Source organism: Oncorhynchus nerka, linkage group LG12 (assembly GCF_034236695.1).
Source record: "Oncorhynchus nerka isolate Pitt River linkage group LG12, Oner_Uvic_2.0, whole genome shotgun sequence".
Classification (NCBI taxonomy): Eukaryota; Metazoa; Chordata; class Actinopteri; order Salmoniformes; family Salmonidae; genus Oncorhynchus; species Oncorhynchus nerka.
The window spans coordinates 29,471,557-29,492,036 of NC_088407.1; the positions used below are offsets into that span (position 1 = coordinate 29,471,557).

At 42.3% G+C, this 20,480-nt stretch overlaps 1 protein-coding gene across 1 annotated transcript in view; it reads left to right on the forward strand.

Annotated features, from left to right (window-relative positions):
- The window catches only part of LOC115138079 (receptor-type tyrosine-protein phosphatase delta-like), a 206,512-nt gene that overhangs the window by 106,049 nt on the left and 79,983 nt on the right, over positions 1-20,480 (forward strand). The window contains 1 exon segment of the mRNA XM_065025473.1: positions 18,261-18,449. Coding sequence (XP_064881545.1) covers positions 18,261-18,449 — 189 coding nt within the window.

Here is a 20,480-nt window from a genome sequence, read left to right on the forward strand (position 1 = left end):
GGAGACAACTGAGACATGGATTGTGTATGTGTGCCATTCAGAGGGTGAATGGGCAAGACAAAATGATTAAGTGCCTTTGAAAGGGGTATGGTAGTAGGTGCCAGGTGCACCAATTTGAGTGTGTCAAGAACATCAATGCTGCTAGGTTTTTCACACTGGAGTCAACATGGGCCAGCATCCCTGTGAAACGCTTTCGACACCTTATAGAGTCCATGGTGTTTGGTATACTTAGTGTATTATGCAATTTTGGGGAGAGATACCTATCTATGAACATACTGTAGGTTTCATTACACTGATGACACTACCATACAAGTCAAAGGCCGTGTCAGGAAATGAATAATAGCTCAATCATTTCAATTATCTCCATTAGTAGCATTATAACATGTCACAAAGCTGGAGAGGCTTATCTTTTGTGTATAAGTAGCCACCTGCACACACCAGTCACAATCATCGAATTGACAAGGGGCTCTTTGGTGGAATTTGTCGTCGTTACCTTTGAACATTCCGTGGGCTGTGGGGACTTAAAGGTCGTCAAGTGGGAGTGTATCAGTCTGACTCAAGGGGTGCTAATGCAGGTGCCTGACTTTGATCTTGGCCATACTCAAGTCATTTTCTACTAGATTAATCGGGCACTTCAGGGTCACTCCTAATGCATCTAACGATGCTCTCGAAAAACCTCTTCAAGCCTGCCTACATTTGTTTGCGAGGCCACATGACATTCTTTGCTCATCCCGCTGATTTTTGTGGCTGTATAGAATACATTGAGAACAAGTCTCTCAAACCAAAAGTTTACCACGAGTTTCAAACTCACATTTCAAGGTTCAAGTGTCCTATGACAAGCCTAGAAATAGCCATTTGTGTAATGCATGCCTCAAAACCACCCATGTCCCGTGGAGACACCCCAACTTCTGCCGCAGTAAATTCTGTCTGCTTAATTGAAAAGCATGATGTAACCCGGTTCCATTAAGGCCTGTTGGGACACAAGTTGTCCGTTCTTGTTAGTCCAAGAATGAGTAATCTCCACTTTCTGCAGCAAGCTCTTAGCCCCAGTCTTTTCAATTATTTATTTACCGTTTTCCTCTGGCCATTTATGGAGCACTGCCATTCTCAGGTGGACATGAACTTGTATAAAGTCTGTTTTCTCAGACATGGATGAGCACTGAGACATGACCTGTAAAATATCACAGTGTTGTTATACTAAAAAGGTGAAGTTCAGGGAGAAAATTGGGAAGAGTTCTTACATTTAAGAGCATGGCTTGCCTTACATAAACAAAAGCAACCTGATTTTTAACTAAACTTGTAGCACATGGTCTTTTAAAAATGTATCTGTCCACCTGAAAAACGAATTGATGAATACTACAGGAAAATAATGTGCTTCATGCACAGTTCACACCAGGTCATTAGGAACACCTGTTTGACCAAACTGACCCGTTTGTTTCTGAATGTAAGGCACATGAAGGTTAATGAACCAATATGATATCTTACAGGCCGACCTTCTGTCTTGTTTTCCTGACCAGCAGGGAGGCTAACCTTGTCTCCGACACTGCCCTGGCCTCCTGCTGGGACGGGCTTCTGGCCTGGGTCTGTGTCAATGCTCCCTATCCAGATATACAGTACCAGTCAAAAGTTTGGACACACCTTCTCATTCAAGGGTTTTTATTTATTTGTACTATTTTCTACATTGTAGAATAATAGCGAAGACAACAAAACTATGAAATAACACATGTAGCAAAATATGTTTTAGATTTTAGATTCTTGAAAGCCACGCTTTGCCTTAATGACAGCTTTGCACACTTGGCATTCTCTCTTGGCATTCTCTCTTGGCATTCTCTCAACCAGATTCACCTGGAATGCTTTTCCAACAGTCATGAAGGAGTTCCCACATATGCTGAGCACTTGTTGGCTGCTTTTCAATCACTCTGTGGTCCAACTCATCCAAAACCATCTCAATTGGGTTGAGGTCGGGCGATTGTGGAGGCCAGGTGCAGCACTCCATCACTCTCCTTCCTGGTCAAATAGCCATTACACAGCCTGGAGGTGTATTTGGTGTCATTGTCCTGTTTAAAATCAAATGATAGTCCCACTAAACTTTGGACTCATCAGACCAACGGACAGATTTCAACCGGTCTAATGTCCATTGCTCATGTTTCTTGGCCCAAACAAGTCTCTTCTTCTTATTGGTATCCTTTAGTAGTGGTTTCTTTACAGCAATTTGACAATGAAGGCCTCATTCACAGTCTCCTCTGAACATTTGATGTTGAGATGTGTCTGTTACTTGAACTCTGTGAAGCAGTTATTTGGGCTGCAATTTCTGAGGCTGGTATCACTAACAAACTTATCCTCTGCAGCAGAGGTAACTCTGGGCCTTCCTTTCCTGTAGTGGTCCTCATGAGAACCAGTTTCATCAGGGTGCTTGATGGTTTTTGTGACATCACTTGAAGAAACTTTCAAAGTTCTTGAAGTTTTTCAGATTGACTGACCTTCATGTCCTAAAGTTGTTTCTATTTGCTTATTTGAGCTGTTCTTGCCATAACATGGACTTGGTATTTTACCAAATAGGGCTATCTTCTGTATACCACCCCTACCTTGTCACAACACAACTGATTGGCTCAAACGCATTAAGAAGGAAAGAGATTCCACAAATGAACTTTTAACAAGCTGTTAATTGAAATGCATTCCAGGTGACTACCTCATGAAGCTGGTTGAGAGAATGCCAAGAGTGTGCAAAGCTGTCATCAAGGCAAAGGGTGGCTACTTTGAAGAAACTCAAATATAAAATCTAATTTTAAAAAATATATTTTTATTTATTTTGCACTTTTTTTACTATGTGATTCCATATTTGTAATGTCTTCACAATTATTTTACAATGTAGAAAATAGGAAAAATGAAGAATGTTCTTCATACATAGACCTTGATGAAAAGGTAGTGTGTCAACTAGGCAAATGAGAGAGCCAAAGCAAGACTACACGGAGGTCCATGAATGAGTAGGTGTGTCCGAACCTTTGACTGGTACTGTATGTTGTGGAACAAAATGTACTAGTTAATGATTAGTGGATGTGATTGTATTCCTTATCTCAAGACTGGGGAGGGGTAAGGTAATTGTCTGATCTCTACTTTACCTTGAGGGAGTTTTATGGGAATACAATGAAAGATCAACTGTTATTGTTTATTTCAATGCTACATTTATTCAGATTTTTTTACAGGAGACCTGGAATACCCAAACTTCATTAAACATACTGTACATAGACTGAGTGTACAAAACATTAAGCACACCTGCTCTTTCCATGACATAGACTGACCAGGGGAATTCAGGTGAAAGCTATAATCCCATATTGATGTCACTTGTTAAATCCACTTCAATCAGTGTAGATAAAGGGGAGGAGACAGGTTTAAAGAAGGATTTTTAAGCATTGAGACAATTGAGACATGGATTGTGTATATCTGGCATTCAAAGGGTGAATGGGCAAGACAAAAGATGTAAGTGTCTTTGAACGGGGTATGGTATTAGGTGCCAGGCGCACCGGTTTTGCCAAGATCTGCAAAGCTGCTGGGTTTTTCACATTCAACAGTTTTAGGAATGGTCCACCACCAAAAGGACATCCAGCCAACTTCATACAACTGTGAGAAGCATTGGATTCAAAATGGGACAGGATCCTTGTGGAACGCTTTCGACACCTTGTAGAGTCCCTTCCCCAACGAATTCAGGCTGTTCTGAGGGCAACTCAATATTAGGTGTCCTTAATGTTTTGTACACTCAGTATATGTCACACAAATACATGATGCTATACACCTAAATACAGATCTTCAAAGTAGAATGTACAATACATAGCCCAAATGATTTGGAGCAGGTTAGACGTACAATAATAGACACATTAAAACATGAGGAGAATTAAATGAATGAAAGTACTCATGGCATTAAGCATGAAATCCTCAAAAGGGCTTCATCACAGACCGGAAAGCATCTTTATGAAAGAAACACCAGTACTACTCTATTTATGTATTCCTAGCCACATCTTCTTTATTTGCAAATGTTTATTGTGCTCAAAAGGAGAGATTGGAGGTTGATGGACTGTTAAAACCAGAGCTCCCTAGCGTACGCCTCCCGGATGATGAAGAAAAAATAAAGTCTCGCATCTCTGATTTGTGTTTGGCAAATAGCTCTGAGCTTTTTTGAAGTAGCTTTTCTTTTTCTTTGCTCCTCCTCTGAATATTACTAATCATAACAGAAAAAGTGCTGATGGCAGATAAGATGACGAATAAGAATTTTTTACCTCACGCTAAACAAATGAGGTTCCGTTTTCGAAGGAAAATTGATTCATCCCTCAGGGTAACTGACAGCAAATGGAATATGCTAAGTGAAAACCTAAACAGACATAGGGAGCGAGGGAAGGAGGGGGGGGGGGGGGGGGAGATGTGGAGACACCCAGACAGAAAGAAAGAAGTGGATATAAAAGGATGAAAAGACAAACTCATGTAAAGATAGGAGGCTGGAGTCACAGGAGGACATTCTGACAAGAGAGAGGTAGACAAACAAAAAGCGTCTACCTATTATTCTCTATAAACCTCTCTCTTTTCAGCTTTCCCTCCCTCCCGCCACCCTCCATGCTCCCTCAGGTGATCTCCACCACTCAAAGGTAGTACATCTGTCTGAGCTGAAGTGCAGTCTGCAAAGCTGGGTGAGCATTTGAGTCAAAACAGAGCTTTGTGCCTGCCTGCCTGGCCAGGCCTGTGGAGAGAAGGCCCCAGTGTCCGTCCTTCTCCATCTCTCCTTTTCATCTTTCTCTTTATCCGTCCATTTCAGCCCAGCTGACCCCCGGGGCATCCGACACACACTCACTCCCGACCTCTCTACCTACCCCCCCTCTCTCTCGCTCTGCTCTCTGTGCTTAAGTGTAAATAGAGGGATATCATGGCCAACTTATCATGTTTATGAATGTCGCAGCTCTGAGAATACGCACAGGCCCCTTGCCAGCAGTGCAGTGGCATTGCATACAGGTAGGTAAGTGCCAAAATAATGGAAACACTTGAGTAAATGGGAGATACAAAGTATATTGATAGCCGGTGCTTCCACACAGGTGTGGTTCCTGAGTTAATTAATCAATTAACATCCCCATCATGATGAGGGTCATGTATACAAATGCTGAGCAGGCCATTATTTGGCTACCATGGATATGACCCCTTAGGATGACAATGCTCAGAGTTGTCATTGTCATCCACAGAGTAGTCATTGTCATCCACAAGTGGTCACTGAATGGTTTGATGAGCATGAAAATGATGTAAACCATATGCCATGGCCGTCTCAGTCACCAGATCTCAACCTAATTGAACACTTATGGGACATTCTGGAGTGGTGCCTGAGATAGCATTTTCCACCACCATCAAAAAAACACACAATTATGGAATTTCTTGTGGAAGATTGGTGTCACATTCCTCCGATATAGTTCCAGACACTTGTAGAATCTAGGCCAATGTGCATTTAAGCTGTTCTGGCTCATCATGGCCCAATGCCCTGCACCCAAGGGTTGGCAGTGTAGGCTAGTGGTTAGAGTGTTGGACTAGCAAATGAAAGGTTGCAAGTTCAAGTCCCTGAGCTGACAAGCCAAAAATCTGTCATTCTGCCCACTGTCATTGAAAATAAGAAGTTGTTCTTAACTAACTTGCCTAGTTAAATTTAAAAAAGACACTGTAAATTGGTGTTTCCTTTATTTTGGCAGTTACCTGTTCATTTCTGTTGCACTCAGGTCAGCTGATGTAATCTACTAGCTACTGGCCATGACAGATTGGTGACTGGGCTACAGGGACTGCAGGCATGGAGGAACAGTGTGTGGAAGAGGCCGTTTCTGCGAAAGACCGTTTGTCCTCGTAATGAATCTCTCATATTAAAAGAGCAGTCATTTGTCCTGGTATTGACAAGAGCTAGTGTTTTGCGTACATTTATGCGGGGGGAAAAGTTTTAAAAATATACAATTAAAATAAATGTTTATTAGTCACATACAACAGGTGTAGACTTTACTTTGAAATGCTTACGGACGAGCCCTTTCACAACAATGCGGAGTTAAAAAGTAAGAAAATATTAGGGGGGGGGGTGTAAATAGTAACACAATAGAACAACAATAACGAGGCTATGTACAAGGAGTCCCGGTTCTGAGTTGATGTGCAAGGGTACGAGGTAGTTGAGGTAATTGAGGAATAATGTGCATAATGTAAATAGGGATAAAAGTGACTGGGCAATCAGGATAGATCATAAACAGAGTAGCAGCAGCGTATGTGAAGAGTGTGAAAGTGTTTCTATGTGTGAGTGTGTATGTGGCGTCAATATGTATGTTTAGTGTGTGAGTGTGTTTGTATATGTCTGTTGGAGTGTCAGTGTAGTATGTATGAGAGTGGGGGTAGAGTCCAGTGAGTGTTATAGAGCCAGTGCAAGAATGTCAGTGCAAAAAACAAAAGGGGTCAACGCAAATAGTTCAGCAGTCTTATGGCTTTGGGGTAGAAGCTGTTCAGGAGCCTTTTGGTCCCAGACTTGGTGCTCCGGTACTGCTTGCCGTGCGGTAGTAGAGAGAAGAGTCTATGACTTGGATGGCTGACACCGCCTTGTATAGAGTTTCTGGATGGCAGGGAGCTCGGCCCTAGTGATGTACTGGGCCATACGCACTGTAGCTCCTTGCGGTCGGATGCCGAGCAGTTGCCATACCAAGCATTGATGCAGCCAGTCAAGATGCTCTCAATGGTGTAGCTGTTGAACTTTTTGAGGATCTGAGGGCCCATACCATTGATGTGCGCCATGACCATCCTTTCAAAGTGTTTTATGACTACAGATGTGAATGCTACAGTGCGATAGTCATTCAGTCAGGTTACCTTGGCGTACTCGGCACTGGGGCTATTGTGGTCTGCTTGAAACATGTAGATATTACAGACTGGGTCAGGGAGAGGGTGAAAATATCAGTGAAGACGCTGGTCAGCACATGTTCTTAGTACGCATCCTGGTAATCCATCTGGCCCTGCGGCCTTGTGAATGTTAACCTGTTTAAAAGGTCTTATTCACATCAGCTACAGAGAGCGTTATCACACTGTCATCCAGAACGGCTGGTGCTCTCATGCATGGTTCAGTGTTGCTTGCCTCGAAGCGAGCATAGAAGGTATTTAGGTAGTCTGATAGGTTTGTGCCACCAGACAGCTCGCGGCTGGGTGGTGGCACAATTATTAATCCATAATAATTTGCAGTAAAGGAATGTTATTGTTGTTAGCTAATCGGTTTTAAACCTCATTTCTATGCATAGACTCCTGGACTTTTAAATGCAAGTTTTTCAGTGTCATCCTGAATGAAGAATGACTGTGAGTGTTCTTCTGTGAGTGAGGTTTTGGAAAATAGAAAATAAAGCAGCCAATGATTAATTGATTGACTCTGCAACAGAGTCCCCATAATCTTACGCATTAGCCGAGTGTGTTTTAATAGCAAATAAGAACCATTCAATGAATTATGGAATCTCAAAGGGGATTTATAAGAAAACAATCAGTGGAGAGAGCGAGTGGGGAGAGGATGCTATTTTTCACCGAGACAGAATGGCTTAGGTTAGAGAGCTTTCTCCTCCCCCACCTTCTAACCTCTCTCTCTTCCCTACTCTCTCCGTGTCACGGCTGACTATGTGTGTAGGTAGGAATCAGGTGCAGAGAGCAGAGACTTCCAGGGGGAAAATTAACTTTATTCTGGCACCGAAAATTGTAATGCCCAAAACACAGGGCGCAAACGCTGACCAACCCAAACACAGGGTAAACACGGTCCGGAGCACAACAACACCTATGACACAAACGTGAACACAAAAATAATCCTGCACAACAAAGGGAGGGTTCCACAATCTTAAATACGGAAACAAATCAAGAAACACACATCGGAAACAGGTGCAACTCATAAGACAAAACTAACAGAAAAGTCATCCGTGGCGGCTAGTAGGCCGGTGAGGACGACCGCTGAGCACCGCCCGAACGGGGGAGCCAACTTCGGCAGGAGTCGTGACACTCCGTCTCTCCCTCTCTCTCTCTCTCTCACCTTCCCTTCCTCTCTCTCTGCCTCACTTTCCCCCTTTTTTCTCCCTCCCTCCCTCCCACACTCACTCCCTCCATGACTCCCTCTCTCCCTCCCTTACTCTCCATGCTAAAGAAATTCCCATGCACATTTGTAATGGGATACCTAGCCTCTTGTCAAAGCTGATACATTATGTTAATGAGCATACCGGACACAATTTCACAACTCATCCTGTTCAAACCCACAGGCGATGGAAGGTGAAAAACACAGCAGAAGTTGAAAATGCACTCAGTCCCAGCGATTTTCACAAATTTACCTTTGTGGTCTGTAAATTAGCTGCATATTTTTTAAGAGGAACATTTGTTGTGCAGGGTACAGTTGATGCCAATCTCTGTTTGGGAGGCATGGTAGAAATACCACAGTCCCTTACTACTGCACTTGGAAATAGGCAAAATAATCGATTTTTTCCTACTGTACAATTGTTTAATTGCCTTTACTGTCTGCTTGTAGGACCTTGAATACACTCACCAGTTACAACTATATCACACGTAACTCAGTTACATACTGCATAGATAGTATCAGTGCTTCCCAAACATTACTGTATAGGGTCCCAATGTCTGCTAATTTGTCGAGATGCTGTCTATTACTCAACGCATGGTGCGATTACACGACTATCAACACCAGCTGTACTTGGCTCACTGTTCCAAATACCTGATACTGTTTACCCAGGGTCACCCAATCCCAGATGTTTACACAGCCGAGGTAACTGGGCCAGGGGCTTTCACTGCAAAGTTGAACTATTCATTTGCTCTCCAAATCCCCAGGGGATTACGGAGCACCGACAATTCCCGCATGCATTTGTGAATGTCAATTGTTGGGAAGATTTTATTTAACCCCCCCTTTCTTTTTTGCTTCAATGCCACTAGTGTAGTATTTTCACCGATCAGATGTTATCAAATGCGGATGACTTCCCACGATGTAACATCAATGACTTCCCACGATGTAACATCAATGACTAAAATTAGTTTAGAACCCCCCCCCCCTCAAAAAAAGACTGGAGCCCAAAAAACCCTGCTGTGTTTTAAGGCAGTTTGTGTTCTCTGAGCTTTGTACTGGTCTACCAGGTACAAGCCTGAATTATATATTTGGGAAATCCCCCATGCATGCTGTGCCTCGTTTACTAAGTGCTGGTTATGAGGATTGCGTCTGCCATGATTGTATTAGTACTTTGACGGTTATATAATGCCTTTTGATGTAAGGAAGCTTACGGGGGGATGTTGCTAGTCATGAAGTCGAGTGATGTGGCTTGAAGCATATCATCTGATGTTGTATAGGATGGATTTAAATTCCTAAATGTAATGCCCTAATCAGACGAATATGTTGCTGCAATACACCAATATAATTCATTCAGTCACATGATCTATCTGACATATCTCGATGTAAACATCAAATACTATTTTGGGAACTGTTATTGTACTGTATGTGGTGTGTGCTGTCTTGAATTATATTTAGTGCTCCATCCCAACCTTGAGAACCTTGTAGTTCTCAGTGGCAGTTTTGACGTGTGTTTCTCTGCATGGTTTGCTACACCAGCCCCTCCGTGAGATACTTGACTCCATTGATGGTCAAAGATCATCACTTTCACTTGCATCTGACGTACTCCCAAGTATTCTGTCCGAGGTGACATTGAGACGTTTATAATCTGACAAGGAATCCAACAGAATCCCACAATCGAGGCGGATCCAGTTCCAGTGTGATGGGCATACATGTTATTACAATTTTCTCAGTCACTGAGTCTTAAACAAGCCCTTTGTGGACAGCAGTGTGTATTAAAGGGATGTGTTGTGTTTGAGTAGCTTGCGCTGATGTGCTATCAGTAAAGAGAAGTCGATTGACAATGTCAGTATCGCAAAACTCCTAGTGGCCAATAGCCATTCACGCCAAAGAACTCAAGCCTAATCTCTCTCTCTAACACACACAAACACACACACACAACCATTATCCTAGTCCATATCGAGACCACACCGTCAGCACACCTTTTATCGGTTGTGATGCGTCAAACATTGTACAATTCCTGCTTCACATGAACTATTATCTGTTTAACACAAATAAACATAGAAAATGTGACCATACATTTTGGATGTGTCACAAAAGCATAATTAAGGTGATAGCTTTCCTGTTTCAGACAGTGACAGAGACAGAAGGCCTGTGAAACCAAGATGTCAGCATCAGGAAATTGTTATGACTGTTTTATATTGTGTCAATTCTAGACCCTTTATTCATTCTTTGCTTCCTCCACATGTTCTGCACTGAAACATGAATAATACATCAATTTTGAAATCAATTTATTTCATTATAAGATATAAATTGTATTAAAGCAGATTTCCTTTGGCCAAAATAACCCGGGAAGGGTATGTTTATAAGGGAAATCTAATTTCTCTCTTAGCCTGTCGTCCTATTTCCTGTTTCAAAGAAGCTCATTTAAATCACAGTCAAACATGGACAAACTATTTTCAAGCAATACAAAGCCATTTTTGCAATACAGACCCTTTTCCTCACCTTAACCTCAGTCTCCTAACCTGCTAGGTTAATTCTCCTAACCTGCTATGTAAAAATCACTTCGGTATCGAAGTGGAGTAAGTAAGAAGAGTGTTTCCTCAGTCAAACATCTGTGCATGCACGATAATTCAGTAATATGTGAGTGACATCACAATGCACTTTCAGGGTCCAAAAATTCATACAGGGACAAATTTCACCTCTGTAAAGGGATACGGACAAAATGATGGATGGATATGTGGAGAAATACAGCTCTAGTCTGTCTATCAAAAGGCTCTCTTTGAGGTGGAACTGTCACATTTTGGAATATCCCAACCCAGCTGTACGTTGCTGATAAAGCAAAGGTGGGTAGATTTAGAGGCCTGTCATCGTTGATGTGCTCGACTGTAAAATATCACATTTTTACCGCTTTGAGAACTGCGCCTTGTAAGTAGAGTGTGGGGGAAGACAACATCGGGACTGTGAAAGATGTAGGGGAAAACAGAGATTGAGAGATAGAGAAAAGGAGAGCAAATGGCGTCATACGATTAACACAAAGAGGCATTAGTGTCTGCCTTTGTTCACGAAGAACTCTTACATTTGGTCGAGTAATTTTGCTTGAGAGGAAACAAAAGCATAATTAACAGTTCCGCCTCAAATGCCAAAAACAACATAATTGAATACATCAGTTGAACTGGTGCAGAGAGAGGAACATTTTGTTGAAGAGGATTCAGGTTTGCCATTTAGTTGATGTACTAACACGTTTGTATTGGACTTTATGGAAATGTTGCCATCATTGTACAATAAGCTGTTCTATTCAATTCCACACAACATTGCTTATTTTTCTTCAAAAGTTTGTCTCAACCATTAAGCACCTTCAAGTAACATACTGTAGTCCATGGCCAAACAAAATAAACACTGTTTTTCCATCACAAAAGGATACCAAATCCTAGGCATGCTACACTGCTACGTAAACACCTGGGTCACATGCTGTATTGAAACAGATGAACTCTATAACGTTAGTGTTGCACAGTCCGTCGTCTTTGTCGAAAGGAATTTACCCACACGTCCCACACTGTTGGACATCTGCCAGCGTCCTGGGATTATGGTCAAGTCCTGAGTGCGTCATGGCTCCAGTCATCCTTAGATGGCCTTTTCTGGCAGATGTATTCGGCCTGCAGATTTCACTCCTTCATCTATGTCCTGAGAGATGATTTATTACATGATTTATCCGGTGCTCCGGCATCATTTTTCATACGCTAAGACCATTTCCATTGAGTCCTCTCCCGAGGTCACTGCACTCTGTCTTTCATTCTCTCGTTCTCTCTCTCTCTCGCTGATCTGTGTGCGTTGCATGCCTGCACTTGTAGGTCACTATTGTCCAAGTCCATAAAGCAACCAATACTTAATTAGAACCCATTTACAATAAATGCCCAATCAGCAAGCCAGGCCAACTCAATTGTCATTGGAGGAGTGTTACAGAAGCAAAAGAGACAGTTGGTTAACACTACTAACCTGGGGAAATTCTTCATCTTCCAGGCTGTTGCTTCCATTATATGGCGTTTTGATAGCAGATACATTTCTAATTAGTGTGCCTTAACTGCACATTACACGCTATACTGCGGGAAGAAACGCCTGTGGTTGACGCTGCTGTGGCATTTACGGAGAAAAGCAAATAGTTTACTGTCACATTTAAAAGGAAATGGAAAATGTTTTGTGGGCTTTTTGTGCTGGCTGAAAAACCTTTATCTCGCGAACACCGAGAAGAAGACTAAGAGCGCATCCTAAGCTGGGCATGCTGTACAACAAAGCTAAAAGGAGTGAGACATTTTAAACGGATGGGTGTCACACTTGAAGAGTTCCCCCGCTGACATTCCAGCATTCCGATAATCCGCCATTTTCAGGCAGGAGGGATTCCCAAACCACAATGCGTCTCAGCACGCTCTTTCTCCTGCGTGGGCTCACAGCAACTGACCTGTGACAGCCTCTTTAAGTAGATTGTATCCGCTCAAATACGTCCAACAAATATATCTTATTATGGCCTGCGGGGATTTTCCCAGAAGAATAACCTCAAGCCTGGGGTGAAAAGTTTCGTTCCGCCTGGGGGGGAAAAGACCTGACTGGATCCAATCCCCGTGCGGCAGGCACGAAATTAAAGCCGGAATGTGACCGGAAAGGTTTATGTCTTTATGGATTCATTTTTTGGGGGGGAGAGTACACTGCACCACAGCAAAGGCTTATTTCCTTTCCTCACATCCCTTTGTACTTATTAGGTAATTTTGGAGTTGAATGCAATGTGATTTATGGAAACCTATGCCCCTACCATCGCTGTATTAGAAGTGTTGACTGACAGATTTACACAATATTCCACAACCCAATATTCTAGTCAGGATCATGTGAGGGTGACAAAGAATGTCACACAGGAAGTGCACTCTTCCTGACTTCCTCTCCCCAGGTCAAGTCTTTGGAGTGTCAACAGGAAGCTGTCTGTCAAAGAAGTGGTGTATAATCGTTCTGTTAATCTTCTGTCAACGTTGAGCTAGACATTCAGCCCCTTGGTTCAGCTGCACTGTCACCTCGCTGTGCTAATGAATCGCTTCCCGTCGAGATAACCACATTAGGCCCTCAACGTTCTGTAAACAGGGTTCCCCCTCCTCTCTCCCTCTATACACCATTACGCAAACTGGGCTAAGTTGGTCGGGTAAACAGTAACTAATCACATCCCAAATGTTAGTCTGGTCTGTCGAGACTCAAATTAGCCAGATTTAATTAGCGGTCCTCCCAAGGAGAATATTACTTATGTTTGTCTGTTGTAATTACATGACTGTGCAAAGGGGGTGTCATGCCAGCGTGTTTTCTGAGAGTTCTTTGGGGTTAGGGGAGAGGGGTTTGGTGGTGGTAGTTGAGACATTTACAGGGCTGGTTAGTGTTACCAAATGAGTGTTTTTTTTAATATACTTGTATGGCTACCCTTGTCATTGTAGAGAAGCATGTTGTTAGGGAGACACTGCAGAGACATAAGAGTGAACGATAGACATCATTTGCTAATAGCCTGAGCTTATGTCCAATGACCTCATGTATTTTGTGAAAATATGCTCACTGAGGTACTATTTGAGCCAATGTCTTTTTTTCCTACCCTCGCATACTTGGCACCAGGTTCCTATAGTGCCTGATGGCCTGACTGGTTAATGTGTGCAAATTGTCATTGGGAGTCCTTTTATATCAAGCACCAGTGCTCAGCATTTCTTTCGAAGGTGACTTCAGCATTACTCCCCTCCATCTCATTTAGTGTGTAGATCCATTGTTGAATACAGTATGGTCTTGAGCAAAGTTATAAAACTTCCCTTGTCTGAAACTGTCCTTGAGCTTTCAGGTTTTTTTCTTCCAGTGACGTGAAAAAGAAACCGCACAGAGGCCCCTTTATGCTGCATTTCACGTTTTACTTCAATCCACAGAGAATGGTGATGTCATGCATGCTGTACTCAGACACACAGAGAACACACTCACAAACATTAGCACATACAAGTGTAAAGGACATCATGCTGCTTGCTTAGCGAGTACCACTTCCTCACGATTCAGCCCATACCTGGCAAACTCGGGACCTCTGCCTTGCTAGCACACGTGACCACCCTCCTGAAGCGTCTTACCAGTCTGCGCCACGCAAAAAGCTAGCTAATTGCTGGCGGAAATGGGGACGCCTCAGGCTGAATAGTACGTTTTACACATGCCCATGTGCTACACAAGTGTGCACACACAAACACAAATTAAAACTTATCCAATTTCCAATTCTATCACAGGAAACAGCCAATAGTTCCCTGAGTGGTAATGAATTAGCCCGGGTTGATCATTTATGTAACCGCAAGTCGAAAACCCAACCCAAGCCCTGACTATTCGCGGAACTGCAAACATAGCACATGGTCAAATTGCTATCCGCTCTGCCCCCTTTGATTAATTCATTAATTGTTTATTATTTGTTGTGTCTGTAACTCCACAGTTTTTCAAAAAGGCATACAACAAACATCAGGTCTGCCACATAAATGAACTAGCGATTACTCTTGTTTAATTTGGTTCTCTCGGCCTCCTGAAGAAAATGCTGCCGCAGCTTCGGACGATTTGAGTTGTTAATCACACCAGAAGTGGAGGAAAGGTGTTTCAGTTCCTCCTTTATTTATTAGCGCAATGCTAGTTTATTCTGTGAGGTAAACGAATGTACTGGGAGAGGCAGAGGAAGGCGAAAAGGGACTGTGGGAAGATATTGTTGTATCACCTAGGGTAGTTTTAGAGTTATGGTCGGGCAGTGTCTGCAGAAACCTCACAGCTGATGTCATGACAACTTAGCTGTTCTGGAGGAGCACGACTGCACAAAAGGACTGTAAATCATATTGTGAGGTCCGCAGGAATGTGTTCAAAAGGCCAGAAAACGTTTTGTTACCAGATCATTGGTTTCAGACCGACCAATACAGCAGTCTCAGCTGCCCATATGTTATTGGAGTTGAACCAAAGGGAAATGACAGGGATGCCAAGGCATCCTTGAACATTACTTCACTTCAAATTGTGCAGCGTGTAGTGGATACTGTAACAGCGTAGTCTACAAGACAGCATCATAGGCAACAAATTGAACAGGCAATACAGCGGTTTGTCTGACATGAAAGAAAAATGCTATGACATACCTTAGATCTCTCACACTTAGTTGATATGGTGTCAAACAATATAATACTGACAAAGACCTTACAGTGGATATATTTAAACATGGAGCTGACTTTCCAAGGTTATTGCTTTTGCCAAGCATGAGAGCAACTTTGATTGCTCAGAGAAAGGCTAAATGATGATCTCCTGAGCACCTTTATGTCCCTTCAACGATACATTGTACTTTTCGACAGAGTTGTTTTTTAGGCTGCACGGATTGTCACATCCCATTATGATATTCAACATGCGTCCATATTCCGAGGCATGTTCCTGGCTATTGTGTTCCAGCAGGTAGCTTTTGATTCGCTTTAGAAATCAACTGATTTTTCCGTTCGACCTTGCAACGGGCTGTGGGAGGCTCGGGAGTGGGAGCTACCTCGCACAATTAATTCCTCCTCCTCTCCCTCCTTTCAAATGAAACACCTCTGCAAACCCATTCTCTTTCATTAGGCTATTTCTTTAATGGCACTTTAACACAGAGGTTCTTTTTATGAAAGAGAAATGTACCGACCTTTTCTTTTTTTCCTGTCTTCTTTTTTTATTTTTACTTGGAATCTAAAACCGTTTTCTTTTATGCAGTGTGGGCAACGGCTGTAACCAGTAGATGTATTGTCACATTTGATGTATTAATCCGCAAAGCTAAGCTTTTAAGGCTTTCTTCTTGCCCAGCATTCTTATCTGTATGCCCCTAAGTCATGAGAGGTGGCATTTTTCTAAATAGTTTTTAAGTATTACATATTTGTGAGAGAAATGTTAATGTTAGGCTCCCTATTTTTCTCATAACTTATTCTCATAATTGTTGTTAACAACTAAAAGTAAGCCATTTGACTAATAACCAGACTCCTGATCATTTCGTTGTACAGATTCTAGACTATCAGTATTGCATTTGATGGGCCTGCATGAGTATCCAACATTCACATTTTATAGCCTTATCTGATACCAAATCCCTGCCTTTAGCTATGGATAATTACCATGCAATGAGAGAGCATGTCTTGTCGTGACTTCTTTTTATATAATAGCCTCCGTACTATATAGACTCCATACGATACAGACTCCATACTAAACAACAGTGGACGTTTTGTATTTCTTCTTAGCACACGCTGTGAGTCTTTCTCGTGTCCTTCTCCCTCTCTCTGTCACTAGTTGCCTCAGTTTCTACTCTCCATTTGCTTGCAGCGTGATTGATTTGTAACTCAAGGTGTTAATAGAGTGCACGTAGCCCGTAGTGTCTCCCCAACAGGTAGCTCAATATGCCGCAATGGAGCTAAAATTAGTGGCGCACTAAGCTGTGGTATTTATCGACTAATGAGGAACACATTCAAGGTTGTGTGAGCGTGAGGGTCTTCGCGTAGGACGAGGAAACACGACGCCAGCAAACGTTTAGTAGGACCAACCCCCAGGGCATACCTCATTTCCTTAATGGCCAATGATCAAGAAGAATATACTTAGGATACGTCATACGTACCACCTTGGATTGAGGATTTATGCTAAACTGTGTGTTTGTGACATGTATTGCTAATGACACTTGAAATAGTGTTGTCATAAGATTCCTTACCCCTTTCCTTAATTGCAATTACTCTGAATCACAAAGACTTGACAATTAGTTTCAGCCACCCCAAAGACACTCCCCAAGTTGATTTTTTAGCAGTTGACAGTCAAACCTATGTGAATATCAATAGAATGTCATTCTATTTCTGTGCTTATGCCCTCATAAATAGCATCCAATCGTTAAAGTAAACCTTGGTTCAGGTTGGGACACTAACTTGAAGAGGGGAAGTTAAGAAGCTCAAAACAAAGTTCCTCATTTGTAATGAAGTCCAATTCTTGAAAAGGATTTACCCACCAAGGTATCCTCTCCTGCCAGATACCCGAAAGCATCATTGGAAGGCAGCCACGGCTATCGTCGGCTGCACAGAGACAGCGGCTGCTCAAAGCTGTTTCCATCCTGAAGTGTGTCTCATGAAACTTTAATGAAGAGAGCGACTCGAAATAGGTGGCGTTTGAGAGAAGGGAGGGAAAGACGCTAATTAGGCATATCACAACAGGGAGAGCGAAGCTTTAAGGTGTGCTTCAGCCTCATTGGTATGCCAACCATGTTCCATATTAGCACTTTAGCAATAGCGGCTACCTGAACAAAGCTAAAGCAATAGCCATTTTGGATGGGATATGTTACCCAGTGCTCTCTGTAAGTCTTCTCTCACTGTGAAAGGAAGTCAGCTTCCTGCTAAGAGCTTCAAGGGGCCAGACAAGCTGATGTAGGCCTTTGATTGTCTTTGTTTGGTTAAAATGATTATTTTTTTGCACAGGAGCTGGAGCTGCGGTAGTTATCTTGTCTCGCATCTCAGAGAACAGGAAGGGGAGCAGCCCCCCTTTCTAATAGCAGCACTTTGTGGTGGATACAGGGAAGAGACAAGCTTACGCAATGTGGCAGAGACACATGCACACCCTCCTGTCACACCATCCAATATGCACTTGTAAACACGCTCGATACAGTACAACTACTCAAAACACACCCATTGTCAAGTGTCAACTGTCTAAAAAAGCTGTTACGTTTTGTGTCACATTTTGTGAATACAGAGCCTTGCTGAATATTGTGAGACTAGTGGTTATCTAAATGTTCAATCTCCATATTATTTTTATTTTCTGTCCATGTCAATATAATAGCCTGGTAAATAAAGGGAATGTTTCAGCAAAGTATATCTCAGTAGTATGATGTCACTGAATAACTGTTTAGAACTTGACAATAGTATGAACACAATGCACACATCTCTCTATATGCCACTTTGCCTTGTTCTCTCTCTCTCTCTCTCTCTCTGTCTCTCTCTGACTCACACACATGTTGTTGTTGATTCTAATTCTCTACACTCACACTCACACACACACACACTCAGTCTACCTCTCTTTCTCTCTCCTATTGCTTGTAATTATTTCTGCCATCTTCCTTTGGCTCTCTCCTCTCTCACTCCTCTCACTTGCACTCAATAAGCTCACAGCTATGGTTTTCTCTTGGTTTTCACAGAGGACCAACTGCCCCCTGGTTTCCCCACCATTGACATGGGTCCCCAGTTGAAAGTGGTAGAGCGAACTCGTACGGCCACCATGCTCTGTGCCGCCAGCGGCAACCCTGACCCAGACATCTCCTGGTTCAAAGATTTCCTGCCCGTCAACACCACCAACAACAATGGACGTATCAAGCAGCTCAGATCAGGTAGGGTGTCACTTCCGCCACCAGAACTAAACCGGGAGTACTCTTTCATTTTTGTACCCTAATCCCTTCCGTTTCTGTTCTCTCATTTTCCTTCTCCTCTTCTTCTTTGGCTTTGATTTTGTAGGTAATGGCATTGTTTCTACTGCTTCTTCTTCCTTCTCTACTGTGTGTGTGTGTATCCTGGTGTGTGTCGTCTGTTCCTCCCATCCCTGTCTCTGGTGTTGTCATGGCTCCGTCGGTTGTCTCTGTGTGTTTTGCCGCTTCAGTCTGACTTCCACATTGCTCACTGCTGTGACTGTTCTTCTGACGAGTTCATTTTCTTTTGGTTAAGTTTAGTTGATTCCCTTTGACTGCCTTGATGCAGTGTTTGATGGATCCATTCTCTTTTGTTTTTATCTCTTGTTTTCTCTAAAACTATGAATATTCAACATTGGGCTTCATTCAGAACTTGCAAAGGAGCACCCGTGGTTTTTAGTCATTTTGTTATTTTTCAAGGCTCCAAGAGAAAATTGCAGAACGGAGTGAATAGGAAGACATTTAGGCTATTTCCTTTTCTAATTCTTTGTCGTTTTTTGTTGTGATTTAAACTAACCGTTGTATTAAAACAGAAAATAAGAACTTCAGTCGAGGCACCTATTCCTTCCGGAATGTTTTCCGGTCTTAAGTAGCCACAGTAGTGTGTGACGCTTGTGTCTAGCTTTCCCAGTCCCCTATTGACTCTCTCTGGATCTACTCCCTGCTTTCCACGTAGACTCCAGATTTTTATTCTCTTTGACTGTGGCTTATTCCCAATACTTCCTCATCCCATTCCTCTGAATATTCCAAGTTTCCTTTTAATGCGGTAAAGCATTAGAAATTCAGAATCCATCGGATATATGCTAGCGCTACTTAACTTGTAGTTTGGCTAGCAATATTTACTATTAGCATTCCTATTTGAGATTTTGCACTACTTCTGGTACAATTAGTCTTCTATGTTTCACCACCTGCCTTTTCAGATTTCACAGCTGTCCTTTGTTAAAATGTCTTGTTAACCCTCCTTTACCTTATTGTTAACGGAATATGTTTAAATTAACCCTCTTTTTTTAATGTGCGACTTTGATTTTCCTGTGACGTAGAGTTGATAAAGTTTTAACTCTGACAAAAAAACTAATGTAACTTAACCTAAGGAATATAATAATATTTTTATGCTGTCTTTCTTCTCTCCGTATTTAAATCTACAGAATCCTTTGGTAAGTGCTTAGTTCTGAAGCACACTTCACTCCCAACTAATTTTTCTTCATGTTATAACTATTAATAAAATGCATGGCATGCATTTTACTAACAGTTAGTGTAGACACAAAGATAACGCTAGTGGCACACATACTTTCCCCCCACAAAGCTTTCCTATAAGCAATACAGGCACCTTTTCCAGAGCACACACATTTCACCCAGCTTTAGCCCAGTAGATGCCATATCCCCCACCTTAGTAATAAAACCTACCTATCTACCCTCACTGTATGGTCAATCACTCACTCACCTACTCACAAACTCACTCACTCACTCCCTCACTCAATACTGTATAGCCTACTACCACTACAGAGATTTAAGCAGATGTTTAGCGATTACTAGGTCAAGCTAAAGGGTTCCAGGTCTCTTAAACGAGTCTCTTCCCTCTCATATTCAAACTCTTCCAAGCCTTCCCTTCAGTAGATGGTCTTCAGAATCCATGCCACTTCCAAAATGGCACTTCCCCTGTGGCACACCACTGTACAACGTTCTCTGACCTTCTCTGACCTATGATACCTTCCTAAGATGAATCCTGTCTTTTTTTGCCAATAGAGTACAGAGTTCTCTCTCTTTCTAGCTCTCTCTCTCTTTCTCATTTCTCTTTCCTCTAGTCCGCTTTATTTACGTACTCTGTTAAGTCTAATTTGATTCTTCTTCCAAAGCCCCCAGCCTGTATCTTCTCCTACTAATGATTCTTCTTTCTAATCTTATTTGCATTCATATTATCCACCCAGGTGGTACACCAATAAGAGGTAAGAGTGCTGA